This window comes from Aphis gossypii, chromosome 2, assembly GCF_020184175.1.
Source record: "Aphis gossypii isolate Hap1 chromosome 2, ASM2018417v2, whole genome shotgun sequence".
Classification (NCBI taxonomy): domain Eukaryota; kingdom Metazoa; phylum Arthropoda; class Insecta; order Hemiptera; family Aphididae; genus Aphis; species Aphis gossypii.
Window position 1 is genome coordinate 16900227 of NC_065531.1, and position 26412 is coordinate 16926638.

At 26.9% G+C, this 26412-nt stretch overlaps 1 protein-coding gene across 1 annotated transcript in view; it reads left to right on the forward strand.

The window, feature by feature from the left end:
• The first annotated feature begins 3736 nt into the window (after nucleotides 1–3736).
• LOC114127441 (protogenin B-like) overlaps nucleotides 3737–26412 on the forward strand; it is a 40130-nt gene continuing 17454 nt past the window's right edge. The window contains exon 1 of the mRNA XM_027991677.2: nucleotides 3737–4913. Within this exon, the coding sequence (XP_027847478.2) occupies nucleotides 4841–4913 (73 nt within the window). The 5' untranslated portion in view covers nucleotides 3737–4840. The remainder of the gene's footprint in view (nucleotides 4914–26412) is intronic.

Genomic DNA, 26412 nt, shown 5'->3' on the forward strand with positions numbered 1-26412 from the left:
TTTGTATTTTGTATTTTATACGTACCTTAATATTCATTAATCAATAATTTTTTGCTATGTATATCCCTAGAGGACTAGAGATAAAACCATAGTGTTATAAATAAATCCCTTTTCGGTACATTGCAGTTCTCAAAGAATAACTCATTATAATAATATTATTAACTTATATTGCACTTAACTTTTCAAGACAATGAAGTTATTAGAAAGGTATTTAGTAGCTTAAACATGTACTTAAATGAAATCACTTCAGGGTTTTTTTTTTAATAAGAATTTTAATGTATAATATATATCTTAAAAATATGTTAACAATATTTATTTATTGTTATGAGTTTATGATACACAGTGAAATTATTTAAAATATCGTCAATATTTATCAATTATGCTTAAGTCTTCTCCATATAAATTATGCTTAATTTTCTAAGCTATTTAGTACAATTGTAATATATAGTAGGTACCTACATTTATAGCTTTATTGTTTTGAGTATTTCAACTCATGGAATAGTATGATACTTGGTAGCATTGGCAATTGGCATGACATGAAGTGTCAGTACTATAAGCAATCACTAAAAATGATATTATCTACCTCTTTTGCACAACTCATAAATCAATGTACAGAACAGAAGATTTAGAAGTTAATTATAATATTGTTCTTGTTTACCACATTCACAAATGATAAAATTAACATCTTTAATTACGATTATCATTCATCATGATAAACTCATCATTCTATGATTAGAAACATTAATATTATACACAATTGCTTAAATATTTAACTGTAATCACTAATTAAAAATAATATTAACTTTTATTTATTACCTATTGGGGAATAATAGTCCAAACTTGGAAGTTAACGAGTGACAGTGGCCGAAGACGTGTATAATAATAATAATAAGTAATTTGTAAATACTAAATATAATGATGTCGATTAAAACATTGATGAGTCAAGTAACATATTTGAAAATTGCTTATATTTTAGTAACATCACCCTTCATAATATTCCATATAATAATTTCAATGCAATTATTTTTATATTAAAAAGCTTATGGTTATAGTTTATAGTATAAACTGCTGTAATAGTCTCATTTATAATATAGGAGAGGGAATTAGAATAATATTGCTTACACACTCACGTCATATGTATTTTTTATATTTATAGAAAATGTATCTATTGTTGACCTGAACGCGTAAGTGTACTGGAGGTTTAGGGGACATTTTACCAAGTATTAGCTTGTTATTCTCTGACGGCCGAAACTAACGATGTTATTTTTATATTAACAATATATAACAATAAAGTATAAACATAATAGTATAATATCATTAAAAAATGTAATAACAATAATAATAATAAAATATAATTTTACATTATTTGAACTTGATCATTGCTTAAATTTAATGTTAATTCGTTCATTTAAAAATATTATTTAGGTACATTTATTTGTTTATAATTTACAATATAGTTTTTAGTTAAAAGTATTTAACACGAATACACGATGTTTACTTACATTACAGTTTATAATATTTTAATACACATTATATTACAATGTTTTAATTCTTTTAAGTCATAGAAATATACTAGACATTGATGGACATTCAAAGACAAAAAGTACTTACTACTTACCCACCTAATTACCGAATATTCTGTATCTACCCAATTTACGAGTAATAGAAGGTACTGTACTTTTTACTGTTTTCGGATTATTGTACGATTATTGTTCGATTATATAGCATATTAGTCTCGTTAAATTTTAGATTTAAAACAAACAATGATGTGAAATTAACATACGGACAAGGATAAAATTGTTTAACAGGTCTGTATAAATAAACGATATGTTATACGTATATTTGTATATCTGTTTGAAAAAATAATATACATTTTTTTAAATTTATTTAGTTTAAATATATAAAAATCCAAGAATCAAAAAGCCATAATATTCGAAATCCAATTACTTTTACCATGTTTAAATATATAATGGTATAATATATTTAGTATACACAATATCTATATATTTTTATTTATATATAAAAGTGAAAAAGACTGACAGAAAATAAATAGTTCTCAATTTTCAATTTGACATTATTATAATATTTATAAGTGATTTCTTTCTAAATTTAGCTCCAAATCAATCGCCGATGGAAATACGATGAAGCCTTATCTGCATAATAATATATCACCATTCACCCGTCGACCGTCAGAGAATAGTCGAAGTCTGAAGGCGAGACGAAAACGTTAGTCATCGGTGTATGCGGTCACCTCTTCTCAAATCAAATTGTACATCTATATTTAGGACTCTTGGTGTCATATTATTGAAAACGCTTACAACAATATCCATAGATAATTTTCAATTTAAACTTTTAAAGTCTATTTGTGATATAAGATTACTCCGCCTTGATACTATTGTATAACTTTTTTATTTATTATTTAAACTTTCTTAAGATAAACCACCAGTTGCGGCGCGGTGGCCCTAAATTGCCTACACGAGGCGCCGTCGCCTATGATAGTACGAGTGTACGACTTAAACAATATAGGATTTGATTAATGGTTTTTGAGTGTTCTTACTGTCTTCTAAAATAATGATAAATGGACCTGTTACATCATTTATTCATTTACGTTAATTCATTGGCGGAAATCTGAAAGTAATGCTCTCCTATTGAAAAACCATTGTGATATTTTGTTTTATGAATATATATCAGGCGCGCATCCAGGATTTTTGTTTGGTTGGTGGTAGGGGGCTTAAACATTTTCCTATTTTCTTTACACACAATTAAATAAGTCATTTTGTTTTTGTTTTTTACACATACGTATTAAACACAACTGGCACAAGTCACAACGGTAAAATCAAATGGACTAAATCGTTCAAATGAGATTTTCATATCGGAGACAGTCGACAGTCATAAGTCATAATTCATAATTATTATTGTTACCGTAGTATCGTACCTAGTTACCAAAAGTCAATGTGATGTAATCACTGATGTAACCACGATTTCCATAAGGTATGTAGTTATCAGTTATTGCGTAAAATTGAACTATTAATGTGTATTTAACATAATAATAAAATTTGGAAAAAAATTGTCAACTAGTAACCTAACTGGTAATAATTCTACTTATTAATTTTTACCTCGTAAATGACGCCCCCCCTTACTGACTCATCTGTTATTTCTTAAAAAAAGATGGAAAATATGTAGAAAAACATTGTAGATTATCATAATATAAGACTAGTCTATATACATCAATACATACACCTATAACCTATTAAACAAAATACGAAAAATAATATTTGTTATGAAATTATAACGGTTAAAAATGTTTTTAGAAGAGTTATATATATATTTATAATATATATTATATACATAGGTATTATATATAATGGCATTTAGAATTTGTTTTTATCTTATCTCGGTTTATTGAAATTAATTTAAATCTCAATAATTTCATTTATTGAGTAGATACGATTGATGTCAAATTGTTATAAATATGGTTAGGCCGGTTACGGTAGGCAAATTTTATTCCTCAACGGCTCAGCGTCTGGTCAAATGTCACGGATCACCCTATGGTCTTTACGAATTTGTTATGATGTGTAATTCACATGATCATACTGAATATTTAAGTGTGCGGTGCGCGCATGCGTATGTATTCGTACGGCGACCTTGGTGTATCCACAGTGATGTCATAAACAACACATAGAGTTCACGGTTTATCGAATTATCTTATCACACAACACGCCGTGATAAGATCGACATGGCGCTAAGCAATGGTTTTGAAATATAAATTATAATACGCTTACTAAATATATTCTATAATAACATTGAACTATTTATATTTAAGTACAATGTTTTAAGTCACGCGCGTACTATACCGCGAGGTGTGTAGTTTTTGAAGCATTTTTTTTTTTCGCGAAAGCCGCGTGAATTGTGAACAGCTCGATAAACGGATGGTGTCATTGGCATTTGAAAATCCTATTGTACAGACCGGAGAGAATCGGAAATTGGAATGGGAAGACGTCGCAAATAAACAACGATAAAACAGCGGTCGTCGGAAGTGTGTCCAAATCACCGCTAGATTACGTCGTTTTCGGTCAGCGATTTCTTTACCTTTTCGCCATAGTCGTTGGTTGTTCGCGAAATTCTCGAACGCCCCCCTCCACCCTCTCGTCAGTACCAAATGTTCAGACAACAACAATAATAATAATAGTAATAATAATAATAATTCGGCGTATTGCGCGTTTTGTAGAGTGCGCGCGCATAACGACAGTGTTTATGGTCGTGTGCGCGTGCGCGCGTTTATATGTGCGAGTGAGTGCGCGCGCGTGTGACAATAATATTATTGCCGTAGCGTCGTGACAGTGTGTGAGTGCGCGCGCATCGACCATCATCGTCGTGTCAGTCCGGTCAAAATATCTCCGCAGCGTTCGGCACACGTTTTTTTTTTTATATATACATTAAATAAAATATCGATCGTCAGGATTTATACGGTTTTCCGATCTTGGTGCTGCTCATCGCCGACCGTGTTCGACGCGCGTCATACAACATTCTGCAAGGTACCGTGTACCAAGGTGACTGCAGACTCTTATCTCGTTGGTTCGACCACGATACTGATCCGTTTCACGCCGGAGCAGGTCGCGAAGTGTTGTTTTTTCAGTGGCGGTAATCGAAGACGACGGTTTCGTCCTAAACCATTCGGAGTGGTATACGACCGTGCTTATTTGGATGAATTGCTGGTAGAGCGGATGCTACCACTGCTAGGATCTGTGGATCATAGATCGTAGTAGAAGGCTCGACGTCGTCATCGTCCCTTCGGCCTGTGAAGGTAGTGAACGAGCAAAAGTCGGTCCGATGTGCCTCCATGGCGACCGCCACCGCGTCTGCCGTCATCGTTCTGTTGCTGCTACTGCACATGTTAACGGTCGGCAGTGTGGGTGAGTACATAATCACGATTCTATAACGTTAATTAGGTATAGGTAGGTAACAAGACTAAAATCGTACACCAGCGGTAAATAACTTCCCTTATAGATTCTGACGAATGGTCCTACTACTCTAGTTAAAAAGCGTATAACTAATATTATTATAAATATTTTGTTTCGCGATGATATAATATAATATGTTATAGGTAATATTAATATTGTAGTACCTAACGTATTTTGTAAATGAGCCTCTACACTGTCTACTGTAACTTCTAAAACTCCACGATCGTCATCGTCTTCTTTTGCACCTCTGAAGCGTTTGGTTAGAATTTACCCCTTGTTATTCTATTCGACAATGTGTGTATCTTATAATATTGTTATCATCCAGTCTCCGAACAGAGAACTCTGCGACCGAATGAATCTTTATCGCTTTTCCGCCCGCCCGCTATCTATTATATCGTGAGATAAATAATAATTACTGTTATTGTTATTCGGTCGTACGTGATAACGACAGACGATTACAGGTCAAGTGTACTGTGATTAAGCCATGTGGTTTGTCTCGGAATGTCGAAATTTAAAAAACGTCACTTATCTCCACAGTCAGTGGCACTACTTAATATTCCGTTATTTGGTTATCGCTGTGTGATAAAATATTATGTTTTTTTACGTAAGCGGTATCCAAGTATCCAACGTGTTTTCTTACCGTTGTTGTCTGCGCGACCGGGCTCGCCGCCGATCGGAATTGTCTTATATTGATATACCTCTATCTACCTATACCTATTTTCCCTTCTCCGTACTCTCCCCCCCCCATAAACATTTTTAACGATTCAATTAATGATCGATCACACGGCTAAAACGTTTGCACGCCGTTATCTCCGTGCGCAGACAACAATTGTTCGTCATTCATCACCTTTTGCCGTTTTATTTAAACTGTTGCAAACGTGTTTTAATAATATGATTCACACAATATATCCTGATCGATTTCTGATATCAAATGCATACGCTAGCAAAATATTTTAAATTTTGTGATCTCTCGAGTTGTTTGTATAATATTGCTTGTGTTGAGGAAATCATGTAACAAAAAAAAAAAAAAAATAAATATGTATTTTATTCGTTTATAGTTAAGAGTCACCCAGCCTTACGTTAATCTACATCATCAATAGTTTTTCAATATAATATTAATACCATTGTTAGTTGCTGTAGACGTTGAGTTTTTCATAAAATTATATTGGTTTGATGTTTTGAATAGTAATGTTTATTCCCACTCATATTATAATGTATAATATTTACTATACTGTTAAACTCCTTGAGTATTAATCGTACTGTATGATCCCTTAGATTGTTATTTATAAATATATTGTGTTATCGATATATTATTATATTATTTATATATAATATATGTATATAAAATGGCAGTGTCCTGTTATGTAGTTTTCCTCTTTAAACATAATATTATTTTGATGTTTGTCAATTACTAATATATCAAAGTCCAATCCAACCCGAACTCAACTTTACTGTGTTATGTAGGTTCATGTTTACTTAATGTACGAAATAATGTAAATATTTATTTTTAGCGGTACCTAAATATTATAAAGAAAGCATCATCATGTTAAATATATTATATTACTAATATATATTACTAGATAGCTATAGGTAGATAGAATAAAATAAGTAACGAAAAATATTAATGAAAAACGCATATTACTATTTATACCTAATGGCTGTCTTGGTTGTTATTACTATTATTACTTATTAGTTATTACATTTGACGGGGTTTGCTGGGGGTTCCCTTATTTTTAATCAATAATTGAACTGAGGTTTTTATTGACGAATCGAAGGTTACAATATCTGTCTGATATTTTGCTAGAATTATATTCTTTGTGTAGCATTTTTTGGATTGTATATTTTACAATCCTTTTTTGTGAAAATTTAAACTTAAAAATTTTAATTTAATATATTAAAATGTATAATATATATATATAAAATGATGTTTTTTAGCTTTTTTAAGCGATAAGTATTCTTATTCATTTATTTTTATTCTTAAAAAAGTTGGAATATATGTTTATGTATTATTTAATAAGCTAGTAGAAAAGGTGTTTTTAATATTTAAATTTTACTTTAACTAATTAAATTAAACTAATTCATACCAAAATTATAGCATTCGAAATATGACTAAAAGTGGAACTCCGTTAACTTAAAAGTGATGCTAGTTTGATTGGAGTATATTGTTTAGTAATATATCCTTAACTATTTTTTATTTTTTAATCGACTACCTATCTAGTTAATTCTAAATATTTTTAAAAACCAATTCTTTTTAGTAAAATTGGAATTAAATTTATATTTTTAGAGATGCTGCATAAAACTGTTCGATATTTTTATTACTGCTTAAAGTTTTGACCTTATAATGTTAAAAGCACATTACTGTTGTAACTATAATTCCCTTAGCCGCTCAGAATCTGAAGTAGATTATTTTGAATAATCCAAGAAAATAATCGTGTAACTTTCCTATATGCGTTGTAATATTTTTCTAGAAATGTACGGTATTTAAACAGTATATAAGTGCTGAAAGCTGTATAACGATATGTAAATATTTAACTTTATAATATGACTAGTCTGCAAAAATCAATTGTTTATAATGTAATCTAGAAGGAAAGTTGTTTCTGAAAATTTAATTTAATATATATTTATTAGTTAATTGTTGAGATTTAATTAATCAGCTGATAACTGTTAAGTAGGTAGTACAATATTAACAATACAAAAATAAAACATCTTTAAAATAACTCTCATAGTGTTAAACAATGTGATTTACTGTTGTAGTCCCGTGGTTGGTTATGTATTGTGATGTATTTGTTTTAATTTTTAAATGCTTAGTTTCAAAATAATTTAAATGAAAAATGGTTTAAATATAAATGTATAAACAATTAAATAAAATAGAGATAACACTTGATTTGTATTAGTTTAAGTCGTCTGAGGACGTCTCAACCGCATGTATGCACTCTTACAAACGTGTACTACATAGAAAATTTACGTTCAGCAGAATCAATTTTGCGTTGTTAGCATTTTAATATCAGTGAATTGACCTATTTAATATGTTTTAAAACTTCTAGCTTACTCAAAATTGGTTTTGCTAAACGTAAATTTGTTATATTATGTTGTACGTTTTACGATCGAAACAACCATGCGCGACTGCGTGGGCAGTGGGCACTGGCCATAGCTTCTTAAAGGTTAATCCTTGGGTTAAGCTTATTTTCACGATTTTATAACCTTAAGTTAGAAATAACAATATTAATACAATATTAAGAATTTAACAATATTAACAGCTAGAGTAAGAATTTTAATAAAATATACTAATTTTGTATAGTTATTTATATAAGTTATAAGTTAAAATGTTGGTAGTTTAAAATTTCCGAATTAAGTAATTAACTTAATATTTAGTTATTGAAAAACAGATCAGTTATTATGAAGGTACTTAAATATTTATTAATTACTAATCTCTATACAATTATTTTTTGACTTGAGATTATTAAAATATATTAACTTTTTAAAATTTAAATACCAAATCGTTTGCCTGCTTAACAATCAATTGTACAGTTTTTAATAATTTATCATTAAATCGTATACATCATATTGATGATTATTTTGTAGAATACAAAATGTTAAATTTGTACTGATAAATACGAGGATAAATATTGAATTTGATCATTAGAATTGCAATGCTGCAGTAACTAATGTAGTAGCGTTTATAAGGGACTTAAAGGAGTTTGGTATTTGTTTATCATATCGAGGGATATTTCTGCCGGAGATTGTATCGTGTGCGCTTGTTATTATTGCCAAAAAAAAGAACAGCTGCATAAAACTAGTAAACTGTCGGCAAAATGCACACCGGTATGGATCTACTGAAAAGAAACGATTTATTGTTGGTCCAAATGGAAAACTGGTTTCTTTGGATCTCTGTTTGATATTGTGTTTTAGGCCATCTATGCCTCACCACGGGTGTGGAACATAACAAAGGTTATGTACAACTAGTGGCGAGGGTTGGGTTTTACTGGAGATGCCAACTCAATAATATTATGTGTTAGTATACACTATACAGTATTATTGCAGTATACATACCATTCGATACCATTAATAATAAAATTATATTGAGGCCGCAATATTCTTATTTTTATTATTATATCATTATATATTTTTTTTCATGATTTTTCGTGTTGAGGAATGTATCAGGTTTTCTGCGGTATATCTATTGCGTACAGTGTTCTGAATTTTGCAACTCTAAACATTTATAAGTGATCTTGTAGGAAAGTTTTGTTTATTATTATTTGGCGAATAGTCATATAATTTTTACTTGATAGTAATTTGATTTAATATAATTTATAATTCATAGTAGCATCTATTTTATAGAATAATATTCAATGTTGATGAAAAAAATATTCAAAATACTTAGATACTTATTTTTCGGCCTGTCATTCTTATTTGAACTGCACTTGAATGCGTTGACATTTTTAAAGTTTTTATTTTACAAATCAAATAAGTTAAAAGTTTTTTATGAGCCCATATTAGCTATTTATTTATATGTTAAGTTAAAAAATATATATTCTCGTTATAGGACATCGTTTTCGTTTGTAGGTATTGAATTTAATTAAAATGAAAATATATATTATATCAGGATTATTAATATACGAGTATCATATATCAATAAAAAGTAATATCAACTTTTTAAATATTTAATATTATTTGAATATTGTAACAAAAACATATTTGAATAAAAATAACAAAGGTCAAAATGCTTATAATCACGTGATAAATAAAATATACTAGATTTAGTTATTAAATACAATTTATTAGTCTAATTTAATTCTAATTAAATTAAATTATTTCTTCAGTGTGGTTGTAATATATTGTGTTTGATTTTGAATTGAAAATTGCTTTACAACAATCAGAAAAAAATAATGTTCTTAGAATTGTAGAACTCATCACAGAAAAATAACAATAATATCCAATTTTTAATGTACTTTGTATATTCACTCTGACCTCTACCTCTTAAGTGTAATTCAAATTATTATTATTTTTTTTTTTTTTGAAGATAAATTAACTGCCTTTTCATTATTATATTGTCCAATTTCAACGAACTTTGCACGGGCCGTTTATTTAAAGGTGTTAAACATAGTACTTGAATAGTTCTGTCTATGTATGTGTAAATCATGATTGTGAAATTTGTAGTTTCGTAATCACAGGGAATCTGCGTTTTATTTTATGATTTTACCCTTGTTTTAGAACAATAGACCCTAGCGTTATTATTGGTATAAAATAAAAATAACAACACACATTCCAGTATAGGAGAGTTCATTGTCCTCATTTTTAAAGGGGTAACGTTAACATTATTAAAGTCTAGTTTTTTACGGAAAAAAGATTAGCGGAATACGTGTAATTTCTCAATTAGTCATAGCTATCGGTAAATATATTTTTTGATACTCAATATGTTATTCGAATTCTACGTGACTGTTCTATTACGTATGGGAAATATGTATTACAACTGAAAATTTTTTACTCATCAATGCTATCTAATAATATTGTATCATTCATTTTTTGCTGTTTATTTATTAACTATTGTGAACTTATCATTTGAGAATAGGTGTTAAGCGAGAGTATATTATGCCAATAGAATGTTTTTCGATAGTGTTATACTGTTATGTAGTATGTTTTATTTTATTTATTATAATAATAACTTGTTTTGCTACTGTAGGTCATAAAATACTTAATCTATAGAATATTTTCTATTTAATGAGTGTAGATTAATAATCTCATTCCTGCTAAACAATTAAGTAACTTATTTCTCTTTTTAAAAATTGATTATCATAATTTATTTTAATTCACTGAAATGCTCTGTAATTTATTTGTATTTGTATTATTTATTTAACTATTATTCTTAGGATTGATAAATTATAATTTGAAAGTATATATGTTGTAAACATTTGTGTAACAACTATTTATTTTTAGTTTTGACTTTTGGTAAAATCTTGTTTGAATAATAATCAGTTCTTAATTATAAAATTATACGTTTCAAATTTATAAATCGTTTACACCTTTTACAGAATTAACTGTTCGTTTGTGACCAATCAAAATAGTTGTATTGATTAAATATTAATTATTTTGTGACCAATAAAAGAAAGTTACCTTGAAAGTTATTATAGGTAAAAATATTTTTCAAAGTCTAATTTGTTTACTCACCTAATGCTAAATTAACAGTGTTTTATGGATTACTGATAGGTACCATAAATACTAGATTAAAAGTAACTTTTTATTAATTGTGATTTTAATTAAATACAGTGAAACCTCCCTCTATTTAATGAAATATTTAATAGAACAAAAATATTATCATTTTAAAACGTTTTTATTTAACGAAACAATTTTTATTTAACAAATTAATTTTATGTTATTTCTTTACTACAAATTAAAAATATTGTAGTGTTACATATTTATAAATCACACTTATTTAAATAAGTGCGAGCATTTTTAAGTCAGAATGGTACACAAGTTTTCAACGTTAATCAAGAGCACTTCAACAACAAATATTAAAAAAATTTAAAATATAATATATACTTAAATACTTAAAAAAATTAAATGAATACTTTTATTTGAATAATTTATTAACGTTATAGATGTACCTTAGAACGGTGTGTGAAAATAAGATTGTGGTATAAAGAGTTTAAAAATTGTTTAAGCATTTATTTTGAAAAGTCCCATAATTAATATTTTATTTAAATCACAATAACCAACTAAATTCTATTTAAGAGAAAACTTCGTTTCATTATCCAATTTTAAAAAACTTGATTTTATAAAATGTGCATAATACCTTTTTTTTAATAATTTTAAATTTTTCTTAGAATAACTTATATTTAGAGTTAGTTTGGTAAGGTATGTTTAACTTCGGATTTTCAAGAAATTTCTGAATTGTTTGCAATGTCAAAATCCAGTCTTTAATTTTAAATACAATTTAAATTTGTTCATTTGTATTATAAAAATTTGAAATATTTTATAATTTAATTTAGAAATACATTTCATTAGTTTTTAATCTTGATTAATTTTAATTTTTTTTAAATAAATAGTTATTTAATTATAGCTAATAATAAATATATATACTTATATATACAATATACATATATTATAATATGTGTATACCCGAAATAAGAAAATAATTAAAAACTCTAAATTTTGTAATGCCTGTAAATAGCTTAGAAAAAACCAAAATAATTTGAAAATAATTTAGGTATCTTGTTATAAAAACAGTAACATTAATATTTAATAAAAAGGTCAAGAATCTTCGGTTATTTTTGAAATTAGAACAAAACTGGTGTTGCATAAATATTTGAGTTCTGTAGTTTTTCCCAATTATTTTGATATATAGTGAAAATTGTCCACTTCCCCTCCCATTTGTTATCAACTGTATACAATTTGTTATCAAAAATCACTATCAAAGTTAAACATTGATGCATTTTTTCTGCCCTAAAACATAACGATTGATAAAAAAATACATCATTTTAAAACTAATAAGTATACGAGTATTCACTGCTCCGTTCTGAATTCAAAACATTATTAAGCCCGTTCAATTGGTTATTCACTATTCGTTATAGTACAATGTTGTTATATTTATTTAATACGTTTATAGCTTATTATAGTTATTTTTATGATCGTTCTTATTATTATTTTTAGTTAGATGTTATTTTGGTAAAACATTTGGATCGGTAAAACTTCAATTGTTACATAATAATACCTGTAACAACGAATAATGCTATTTTCAATTCAATATTATAATAGCCGTTCATTGAAAACATGCATTTGTGATTTTCTAAAGTCACTCTTGTTACAATTGCATATATAATTATAACTAACCTATACTACTTCGTGTATATAATGATAGTCGATAGGTCAGTAAATGACGGTGTGCAAATAACGATTGCTGTTGGTGGTGGACTAGTGGAAAGGGTGAACAGCAGTTCACATTATGCATAATATAATATAGCGATACATTATCTCTATTCCATTTATCTTTTTTTCATATGATGCATCTATGTACAAATATCAACTGCCATTCGCCAACACATTATACCATTGTTAACTTGTGCATTATACCATTATATCGTAATCGTCCGTGAGATCCAATATCTTTATATTATACTTGTATTCGTTTTCAATCTCGATTTTTTAAAGTACACTGTGTAAATAAATAATAGTATGTCAGTGTATAAAAAATTTGTCAATATTTCTAACATTTTAGATTTTGGGTGGAGTGATGAATGTATTAATCGAGGTATTAATTTTACAATGATATTCGTTTTTTGTGTACGTGTACATGATAAGAATAGTTGATAAAGCGCTTTGATTTTAAAAAATGGGGATAAAAAATTAGATATAGTTTTTATTTTAGAGGCCAAATTAAAAAAATTACCAAGTATTTTTTTTGTAACTGGGGGAAAGAAAATTAAAGAAAACGGGAATTATTACGTAATTCCAATTTTTGAAAAATTGATTTTAATTTTTGTGTGTAACTTTTGAACAAATAACCGTAAATACTTGAAAATTTTACATTATCATTTTCTATATTCACGAAATATTTATAAAATATATTTTATTTTTTTTTAATTATAACTTTTTGAGATATTAATTAGTAAGCATGATATATTTTATATTTATTTTTACTTTAGTTGTTGGTAAAAAATTATTTGTTATTATTATCCTTCCATCGTTAAATAGGTAATAAAAATATAGTTTATACAGTAATACAAGTTATACACGACTACGAGGAATTGGTTACTAAAATTAAAATTAAATTATCATAGAGTAAGATTAGATAAGCGATATGTAAATTTTATTATATGGTTTAGAAATTACCAGTTTTCGTTCATCATCTTGTATTTTTATTTAATTTTTACCCATACATTTTTACATCCCGAGTCCTCTTTTCAGGACACCGGGATATTGCCATAAAATCGGCAAATCTTCGGGACATATCCATGGCAATCCAACCAATGTTACAAAAGCCTTGTATTTATAATTTACCTAAATAATATCCAAGTTTATATACAAAGTGGTAATTCAATCTATTAATTATTATTTTTAGATTCTGAACGGAGCGAGGAATGTATTAGTTTTACAATGATGTTTATTTCTTTTTTATTCTGTAAAAACTTTTTCTCCTCTTAAACTTGCTCAAAAGTACAAGTGTAGTATATTTTCTGAAAGGTAATGTTCTTGGGCTGGTACTTTAAAGAGGTCATTTTTGGATTTTCGAATTGGTACTCGAAATAAAAGCGGTTAAAGAAGAAAAAACGTACGATATCACGATTTTGTAATATTAAATAATAACGGACGACTAATTACGGCTTTGTTTATCACCATAGAAATAAATAAAATTAAATAAAAAAGATCCCCTCGTCCGCTCAGAATCGTTTTTTTATTGAATGCAATCATTGCATTCAAATTAAATACCTACAGTAAAATTACACTATCCTGTCCGAGAACCGAAGGGACGATGGACAAACATCCACCACCGACATGCGCTGACCTACTTTTTTAAGCATTAATTTATTAATTTGCATTTTCAATGTTTATTTAATAACCCCTCTAATAAAAAAATTTAATTTACTGTCATACATTTTAAAAAAATAATTTTTTTTTAAATTTCAAGCATTCTTTTTTAAATCTTAATATTTTGATTTTACCATGATGTAAGTATGTTGTTTTTTGCCTGTCATTATTTTTGGCAGTAAAAATGCTTCGATTTTCAAAAATTGGGGTGTTTATTTATATAATTGAGTGATTTGAATCTTCTTGTTACTGGAGGGAGTAAAAAATGTTCTTAGTTTACTAATCTTGATATGTATACTTTATTCTTGTTTGCGTAATTAACCATGATATTAAAATACATTAATTTTAATGATCGTTGCCTTCTAAATGTTTTCAAATAGGGATAAATATTAAGTTTATATGTACAATTTTAAATATTTTTACTGGACATCTATTAAAATATCTGAAGTTAAAATATTTATCTAGTAGTAATGTGACATAAAATATACAATATGTCGGTAAAAGTCAAGGTAAAAGTATATTTTTTTAAATAACGATTATAAGTTTATAATAAGTATAGATAGATGAGTTTACTATATCACGCTACTAATATTTTATTTTTCGATCGTGCTTGCATTTTAATGTTATAAAATAATATTGATGGATTATTATCTTTTTTTTGTTCGCATTAATAAACGGAAGTAAATAATTTTGTAATATGTATCTATAAGTATTGTTTCGTTATGTATAATATTTCTAATTTAATCATTACAGTTTTAAAATTAATGGAGTTGTAGTTTGTTTTTTATGATTCTTATATATGGCTATGAGTACCTATATATTCTAATTAAAATATTTAATCAAGGAAGATTATGTTTAATATAAAGTAATTTTATATATTATACTAATTAGAACACGATATTGATTGTTTAGTATCTGATGTGATGAGGTATTATACGTAAACGCAAAGAAGAATATAACTGTTAATGTCGTAAGTTTATGTGATGATGATATTGATTGTCATATTATGTAATATTTATTATCTATTATGGACATATATTCATGATATTGATTTGATAAATCAGACGGTTTTGATAGATTAGCTAATCATTATAACCACGAACTAAGATATCTTAGGTAGTTCGTGGTTACAATATGTTATTCTTACAAAATGTTATCTTTTATGGAAGGTAAACTCCCATTATATTTTATTCGATATTTATGTAACTGCATTTGGTGAACCTGTGAAACTCCACTCTGTCAGAGTATGTGTTTTAGCTGAGAATCTGTAAACACTATGTCATTATTATAACTGTAAACTAAGCTTAATATGGTGTTGGGCAATGCTAAAATAGTTTACGGCAAACTTAGTCATAGCCAAAACCAAAAAATTGGTAAAACTAGTAAATTGCGATGTTGAATGATATTTTGGCAATATGGATTACTGCAAATAATTCTTAAGATTGGCCATAGGGAATAACATATATTGTGTTCAAATTATAAAAAAGCAGGCTTTTCATTCAGGTTTATGAAATAAATTGTTGAAAAATGTAAATTAAATATTGTACAAAAATAATTGGTAGTTGCGAAAGTCAGAAATTAACGAGGTTAAAGGTATATTTTTAAAAAACCTATTAATTAGTTGATTTTTAATTAATTTAATAACTTAAGCTATTTAAAAATCCTTACTAATAATTATTAATAAATAATATGTTTTCATATTAAATATACCTATTAAATTATTTTTTTGGGTGTACATTAAGACTTGATGTAGCGTCTGTTGGATTTCCGCTCAATAAAACCTCTAAATTAAACCAAGAAGACGATATTGAAAATATTGATAATAATAATTAATGTCCATATATAATCTCCATAAATGTAAGCGTATTGTTTATTTTTAAATAATAAGTATAGGTTCCTTATTACAACTCTGTTAGTTTTTTATTGAATAAATTGTCATTGACTACATAGTTTAAGTCATTAATTATGCAGTGTAATTTGTGCCGTTTGTGCGGTGCTCGTATAACCATTGATTTATTTCTCGGCGAATCTTTCAGCGTTGAAATTGTTGTTCTCTTAAGTATAAAACTGTATATATAAGTCCTAGAAAAAAATTACGGTAAAAAAGTGCCAACTTTTCTTGAATACGTTATATGATATATATATTTTAATCCTTCTATGTGTGAGTCGACCGCTATTTCCTGAGGCTATTCACCGATCGTTATTTTCATGTATACAAGAAATAAGGGCACAAGGCAGACCAGTCGTGGTAGCTTGTCCGGGATGTACAGTTTAAAATATTAAAAAAAAAATGACGTACATATTCTCATCATCCGTTAGAAAAGGGGTGTGTTCGGTTGTGTATTGAGCAAACGGAGCAAAACACTTATTGAAAAGGGGATGAAAGTAAATTAAAATACAATTTAAATATAGTTCATGTTTGAAAGACCGGAAATTATAATGTGTATAACGTATAAACATTGTTTTTCATTATTCATGCATAGATATAAATATATAATATAATAAAATGGTCAATTGTAAGAAATGTATTGTAAATCAACATAAAAAATATTGCGTACAATGACGTGTTAAAATGAAAACCTGCTTTTTGCCGACTGAAAATTGAAATATATGAAATAATAAACCGTTGATGAATAAAAAGGACAGTTAGATGTTTTGAAACTTATATTTGAGTAAGCTCTATATTATGTATAATGTATATATATGCATATATTTATATACATAATATAATATAATATTGGCTTGTTAAATTAAATCTTTTTTTATTTTGTGTTCAAAATATTGGTTTATACTCCGTAACACTTTAATATCCTTAAATGTTAAATTTTAAATTCACTTAACTAAATATTGATCAGTTGTATTTTAAATCAATCTCAATGAGATCAGATAATGACATATAATAAACAGAATCAAGTATGTATAAGTTATATTATATTATTAAGTGTAAAGACATCGGGAATTGGAAATAAGAATAAAAATTATATTGTAAACTATTATTTACATGCAGTAATACATTCTAACATCTAAATTACTACAAAATAACTGAAAAAAAATGTGCTTATACATTTTAGATTCTAAGTTATGCGATGGTTGTATTAATTACACGATAAGAAGTAAAAAAAAAAAAAAATTGATTTTCAACTTTGAGAGTGGTTTTTGACAGAAAATGTAATCTAATTTGTACTTCAGAATTCAAAATTCAAAATTTCCAGTATTTTTAAAAACAAAATAAAAATGGTTGATTTTACACAAAAACAGTTCTTTATAAAGTTAATTTTGTTTTTTTTCTGTGTTCCAAAAACGATTAATTTTAGATACTTTAAATTTTCTCTGAATAGCTATTTTGGCGTTTCTTATACTTAGTATAATTATTGTACTTGTCTTTATAAGAATATAAAAATATTAAAAATATATAGTCACAATTTAAAACTGAAACTGAAAATTTTAAGTCTATAAATTGTTTAAAATTATTATTATTTCCGAAAAATGTTATTATGACAATAGGTGGCTTATAAGACTGTTATTTTTGTAGTAAATGTAAAATGTAAATGCATTTTTTTAATTTAAAATGTTGAAATACACATTATATTTGTATAAAAATATAGGTGTATACTCTTATTATATAAATTTAAGAACTTTATTATTATAGATTTAATATACAGTAATAATTGCTGTTTGTAGTATCTTATATACGCTTTTATCTTCAAAATATTCAAATATATCAAAGTGTTAGTTCGAGTGGAACCGTAGGGAGAAATCCCCCTTTTGGCCTTTTCGCTCGCTAATCAAACATTTATCATACTGTAAGTATAGTACTATATTAGTTAAAAATCCCTTCTCTTTACCCGATAACTTGTGCTGGATCCATCTCTCGTTAGGTTTTAACTAAATAATTGTTTTATAGTATAAAATTAAATTAGTTAAAACTTATATTGACTGATAAAGTTTTTTAGTTACTGATTATTTTCTGGGAAATATTACCCGAGGCTGCCTGACCATTTTCGTTCAGAATTTTTTTTTAACCTATAGGTTGTATGTAATGATTTATCACCGAGTTTTAATTTAACACTCCCATTATAATGACTGATGAGATACACTTCACTTACATGTTTTTAAAGTTTTGTGTATCCATATTTTGCATAGTACCCCTTTGCCCCTCCGAACTTACTGTAACCTACTAATATTTAACTGTCATATATTTTCCTTTGAATTATACTATAATAAAATAAATATAAAATTATTTTAGATTTTAATATTCAAATACTATTACTGATATCAAATATGCACAAATATAACGCTATAATTTTAAAAAATAATAATAACAAAAACTGAACTAGTGTTTATTGATGATTATAATATTGTCTGAATTAAAATCATTTTCAGATAAAATTCAATAATTATATTATACAATTGATTTATTGTACAGCACCACATTGCCGCTGCTAACTCGCATTATATGATACAGATAATATAATAATTAATAATAATGCCGATTGCTATATCAATATCTTACAATACCCAATTTTAAACAAGTGTATTTCCAAATTTCTTTAGTGTTTTTTATAATAAAATTGTCCGTATTAAAGTGTTAATGCAGTCAGTCTCTATATAGACTGTAGGACTGTAGTATTCCGATCGTCGAACGAGTATTGTAATGTGATTGATATCATAGGCGCCCGCAGAAATTTTTTTAGGAGGGGAAAATGTTATGATTTGTTATATAATAAATAGTAATTTATCTGTAAACATTCAATTTAAAACATATTTTTGAAAAGCCATGATGCCTATGATTAGTATGATTGATATTATCGTTTTATTATTTATTTATCTTATAACTTCATATGACCAAAAATTGAAAAACAACACTTTAGATAGACGAACTTGCTAAAATAATAAAACAAACTAAATATAGTTTTGAAAAAGATAAATATTTAAACTTCTATTATAATTGTAAAAATTAGTAAGAAAGGTAACAAAATGGATAATTATAATTAAAATTTAAAACCACACAGAATTCAAAGCAATTAAAATTTTTTAGTTTTTTTTTAAAAACACCCTTCTCCCCCCACACACAAACAATTCTAGACACACATTTATCTGTTTGTTGTTGAAATAATAGTTAAGGATTAGAACAAATAATTTATTAATAAAAACACAATATTTCCATGTATGTAAATTCTTTAGAAATATTTTCCTATTTTCTATCCACAAGTTATTTATATAGGTAATTGCTTTATTCAATTTTTTATAAATATTTGGATACTAAGAGAATTTTTTTAAATTATCATAAATTTATTTTTTGTTAGATATTTGTAGGTATTAGGTACCTATCTAATATGAAATATTATTGAACTTCTCTAGTTAAAATACATGCGTCGAATACATGTATGAACTATATATATATGATATGATATATTGTATTAATGATTTTAAAATTAATAGATAATTGATCATTTAATGACAATTATGACCTAACATGATTATTTTCTCATTGTTTAATAATGATATAAAACGTCAATACGTGAAAATTATACTTGTTTTTAATTTAATAAAGTAATATTATAAAGAATAATCAATTCTTATAATTTTACTAAAAAAAATTAACATTATAGATTAACTAAAACTGCTCTACTATAATAATATATTAATAATGATAATACAATATAAATAATATTATATATTTTTTCCTATAAGGTTATATTATTACAGTGCCTATACTTAATGTTTAAAATTATCTTTGATGCAATTCGATAATAGAAAAAGTATCTAACCAATCCCTTTCGTAAGCAACTAGTATAGTATATATAGTATTATATCGCACTACGATGGCACGATGCATTAGTAGTAATACAAACCACAAAACTGTTATTGGACGAGCTGAATTTTTTCTCTTTTAAGCAATAGGTAATAAAGAAATCGTTTCTGTATCGCGGAGAAAGAATATACATAAATATGCGTTTAGATCGCACAACTTCCCTGTATAAAACTATATACTTTTTTTGTATAAAAACGCAAACATGTAATCGGCGAATATTTTAAAATTAAAATCCGTGCCAGTATCCGATTGCATCACGCATCGCGATGTATATAGGTAAAAACAAAGAAGCTTGATTACCATAAATTTGGGTTTCCAGAAATCCGAAATTATTTCGTGAGTGTGTTGTGTTTGTATTAGAAGCCGACCTACGGTAGGTAACAACCGTCCGAATAAAAAAATAAACCGGTTTGCGCAATAATAATAAAAACACGTGCCCCCGTTGATTATTTGGCCTCAAACGAATTCACCTGCCGAATACACACGCAATAACCTGGGTGTTTTTTTTTAGTAGTATACTATTTTTTTCCTGCAAAATTTGTGAGGCATGTATGCGTGCCGTAGTTTTCTATCGATTTCGAATAAAACATATATTTGGATTTCTTGATTTGTAGAATATTAGTGTTAATAATACTATTAATTACCTATTGGCTATTACGTATTGAACTCAATTTTTATTATATACACATTATAATATGTTATGGATTTATTTTATTAGTAGTATTGGGTATTGCGTAGTTGAGTAGGAGGGATGCTATGTAACGCTGACAAAAGGCTAACGCCTGTTGGTAAAGAAATAATAAAAACTCCACAATGATGATGACATTGGCCTTGAACAGGACGACTAGGAGAGTTTGAAAATATCCATCAGCGATGGCACACACAGTTGATACGATAAAATACGTAATAGTCCACTCGAAAACAACTTACTGATGCTGTGCGCAGTCGAGGTCATCGTCAGGACGGATTATTACTATTCTTTATTGTGTTTGTTTTTGTTGGCCTATCGACCGCGACGGTGGGGGTAAAATAATATAGTTTCTAAGATAACTTATAATTTTTTTCTTATGTATAAATAATTAACGGATTTAGGTGTACAATATTAATTGTATGCGATATTAATTGATATATTTAGTATTTATTTTTAGCCTTTAGTTATTTTGAGTATTTTTTTGAGCGTATTGTATATGGATGTTCAATTTTTTATCTTTAGATTATAATATAGTTCCGATTGTAAATTAGATTTAGATAGTTAGTACTTTGAGGGTCAAAAGTTAAGACACCCAGTAGTTTTAAAAATAAATAAGTATAGATAACTGTAAAAAAATATATGGAATAACGGGAGTATATTTATGCAACATTAATGTTTTTGTTTTTTAAGTTGTACCTAATTAAAAAATGAATCAGGGTATTTTTTATATTTAAATAAGTATTTTCTAAATACGATATGATTTTCAAAATATTTTGGTTCTTTTTCAACTACTAATATTTTTAATGGTTGAGTTTTTTTTCGATTTATGCTGATAAAATGTTTTTAGACAATAAGTGTGTGAATACAATTTTCCTTATATTATGTGACATATACTTCTTACAGTAATAAAAAAATATCGAAAATATATGTTTATAATTTTTATTTTGAGTGTTTGGAGTTATTTTGTGGAAGTTCATTAAAAACGTAAGAATTTTAAAACTATATTGTTAAAAATACATAACATTTTAAATTTTCTTGTTTTAGGATTTAATATTTAACAAACCTTGTAGATGACGCGCTCTCAATAATTCGTAATTTCCGTTCTAATTAAACAAACTCGTGATTCACAGAATAATATTTTATATGTCAGGTATAAGAAGAATAGTAAATACAGTTTTTGTAGTATGAGGTTGTGTGATATCTTTTTATAAATATTATATTCTAATTGATAGGTGGATCGCAGGATATCGCTTGATGGGGGGAGGTATTGGTAACACGGACTACATTTAATTTTTATGTATAACATCATAAAAATGCGAGTTGATTAAGTTAGGCCTAACTTCTAGTTATGTTTTATACAAAACATGTGTTTAATAAAAATTAGCATTTTTAAAACTAAACTTTAATTCAGGATATTTTTACATTACGAGATCTCTTTTCTGGACACCGGGACATTAGTTGGCTGATAACGATCATGCTCAATCGGGTATCACTGATCTCTATACAGTACTGAGTTCAGTGGGTATATCACCTCATTCGTTTTTGACATGAAAACTAGCCCCTGACCATCGCAGGAACCTAACTGCAGCTTCGCCTCAGGGGTTCATTTATAGTAATTAAATTACCACGTTTTTATTTAATTAATACGTTAAAATATTTTATAAATTTATAATTCAATTTTTTTATTTAAATTAATAATAAAATATTCAAAGCTTAAAGATACAAAAATATACAATGCATGTGGCTTTTTAACAGCCACACAGTGTGCGATAAATGGTATAGGTTGATAACTCATAGCTAACAGTTAAGTACCTAGGAGGGCCAGTATTCATTTTTTTCTTGTGATTCAATTTTTAAAAACATTTTTTTATCTTAATTTATTTTAAATCCCGAGCGGAGCAATGGATGTATTGATTTTACAATGATGTGTGTGTGTGTTTTATTGTTTGTTATCGCTTTTTGGGGCACTAAAAATTATTTTATTTTATTTTTGGTGATTAATTACTTTGATATTTTGTGTACGTACAAGTAATTGATAATATTATTGTTAGATATAATTTCGGTTTTATGGATATTCATTTTTGAATCGTAATTCGCAGTCGTTGTAAATGTGTACATTTTTCTGAAGTTACAAAAGTAAAAGTATTATAATATTCGTTGTATTCAACCATAATCGATTGTTTTTTCACATCGGGGCAACAGCATAGTAGTATATTTTATTATAGTAGAAATAAAGCGTGGGACAGAAATAAATCTTTAAAAAAAGACCGTAAACAATTCATATTGATTAACCTTAAAGATAAAAAATTATAGTAAAGTAGTTGACTTCCTGTATTGCAAGTCGTAACTGTTTGTTCAATTAAAAATTAGTACGGGGCTTGTAAGATTGCCGAATTTAAGAAATATATATAGGTATGTATAATGTAGTTTCTAGTTCATGGCATATCAACTATCATTGACACTGTACATTGTTCTTTGTTATTTATGAATTTGGATATTCCAATAATGTGTCTTGATTATTATTCTTTTATGCTCCTACAACGCGTAAGGTTAATATAATATGTGTAATATATATAATATTTATATATAGTATATATATATAGTAAAGGTATAATATATTATAGCGTACACCAAATATCCAATATTATATTTACGTTAAAAACAGTTGAATGATCAAATTTTAATTTTTCAAAATCGACTTAATTTACTTCATTGTAAATATTTAACTGGTCTTTTTTATTCGATGTTTTTCGGATTTCTAAAAATCTAATATAGTTTTCCTTATCGATCCAAATTTTGATTCCCTCAATGTAATTAGTTATATTGTCACATTTCCCCATTTCCCCTGATTCCTAGATTATTTGAAGATAAATTATTATATTTTATAATTACAAAAAGTCCACATCTTTTTATAATCTATAATATAATATTATCATATAAAATGTATCAGCAATATGACTAAAACTTGTTAAAAAAAAATATAATAAAAATATTTTGATATCGATAAAAACTAGTACCTAATTATCACGATACGCCAACATAAAGGGCACACCAGCATGGTCTCCCTTCAGCAATGGCAAGCCGGTTTGCTGATAGTCCAAGTATTAAGTGCCACGATCATTTCTATGCATATTGAATCATTTACATTTTTATAACTATTTATCATTTGATATGATCTGCCGAGTGTGTAGTGTAAATGTAAGGTATTTAATATTATAAATTTAATATTATAATAATATTTATATTAATATATACCTCAATATTCTTATTTTTAATTTATTACATCATACATGATTCTAAAATAATCAATGAGTAACATGAATTTTAAAATTTGAAATCAACAACTATTAATTATAATAATAACTATTATTATTAATCTTTATTCTTTACTTAATTTATAAATGGCGTTTTTGAGAATATCTATCTAGCTGTTGTCATATTCACTGATTTTTCTAAGGTCTTTGACACTGTTGGGTGTTAATCATATTATGTTCTTTCATTAGGTCTGCCTTTGAATATTGTTCTAACATAGGGTCTTCATACCTTCTTAGTTATAAACTGTTATTGAAAGCTGTTAAAAATGTTTATTTGTTCCCTAAAATCTTTTCTTATTTTTTATTGAAACAATATTTGATGTGCTTACAATCTGTTTTTACTTGTTGTACAATAAGTATATTTAATGAGATTTGATTGGTGGAATAGCTGCACTCCGCGGAAGATGTTTTTAAGGAGAGAGTGGGTTTCTATACTAGTTCTTTTTAAGGTGCTTGGGTGGATAGTGGATTACCTGAAATTTTTTTGAATAATAATTGAGTGATGATAGGATTTGAGTGTAAGTTTGACTGTAAGTTTTGTGTATCTTTTGTAAGTGAGCTTGGCAAGAGTATTGAAGGTTGGAATGTAAATGGTTTTATGAAGTGAGTCATTGGTGATGTACCAGAGGTACCTGATAATAATCGTTGACATAATTTATAAACTAGAATGCCTGTGTTGTTTTAGTATTTTGATGGCTTGGCTGAGCCTCAAAGTTGAATGTTATAGTACCATATAATTGGTCTCAGAAAAGCTATGTATATTGTTCTTTTGGTTATTTAGAAATCTTTGAGCTGAGTGAGAGTCTTAAGAAGGTGGAATCTCAAATAATTAAGAGCTGTACGGGTTTTATACTTCTTACATACTTATTTTGACTATTCTTGTTTTCAACCAACTTCCTGGATTTGAATTAAATTTTATATATGTTTTTTTTTTTTTATAATATTTTTGCTTAGATATAATAAAATTGACTATCCCGTATTTTTTAGTCGTCATAATTTTTAATTCTTTAACACGTAATTATTAGATGTAATGTCATTTTGTATTCCAACCCAGTGAAATAGTTATGTGATGGACTGATCCATATATTGTATTATGTATTTATTAAATAAATCTAAAACAAATCTTTTCACTGAACAATCTTTATCCTCTTTTAAGCAGCATTTATATATTCTAATTTACGTAGATAAATATTGAATTTCAATAGTGCTTATGCTCTTTAATTTTAACTGCTATATTTATTTTACTGTTACTTGTCAAAAAGATAGTGAACTGTAGAGAATGGTAATACGTATATATTTTAAATAATTTTAAAATTGCATTTATTTATTATATGGTAAAATATGTATAAAACTAAAACATACTTAAGTCGTATTCTCGGAATGTATAACAACAATTTTTTTTATACCGGGCGTGGGACGAAAATCTCATTCTCGACCGAGATTCAACACTCGTATGTACTACATAGGTAATAATATGACATCGTTCATTTGGCAGCGATGGAAAATCAATTATTATCTGATTAAAATTAGCCAGTATTGATAATTATTTTTCTTATGAAATTCTATATATTAGTTAATTGTTAATCTTGTATTTTGTATTTCTTCTATATGCATGTATAATATATATATTATTATATTAAAAATCATTAAACGTAGGTATACTATTTGTTACACTTTTTAATCAATTTATTGTATACATTTTATTGGTTTATTTTACCAGATTTATTCAAATAAATAAATAATTTGCGATGTATTAATATATTATGGGTTATAATTTATAACTTTATAGAAGTACTAAGAAACTGAATTTATCTTATTGTAACGAAAACATCTAAAAAACGTTTAATTTTTTGTTCTGTTCCTATTAAAGTTCGTTATTTATAGATATTTTTCAACCGTATTGTATCACAATTATAGGTAAAGAAAGTATTGTAAGAAACTCATTGTTTTATAGTTATAGATAATACGTAAAGATTTGTTATAAAAATGCAATAAAAAATTAAAATTACTCATCTAAAAATTAATATTTAATATTTTTATTCTTAAACTACGGCCATTATTTGAAATTACAATGATGATTTTTTTTTACACAGCAGAAGAATTAATTAT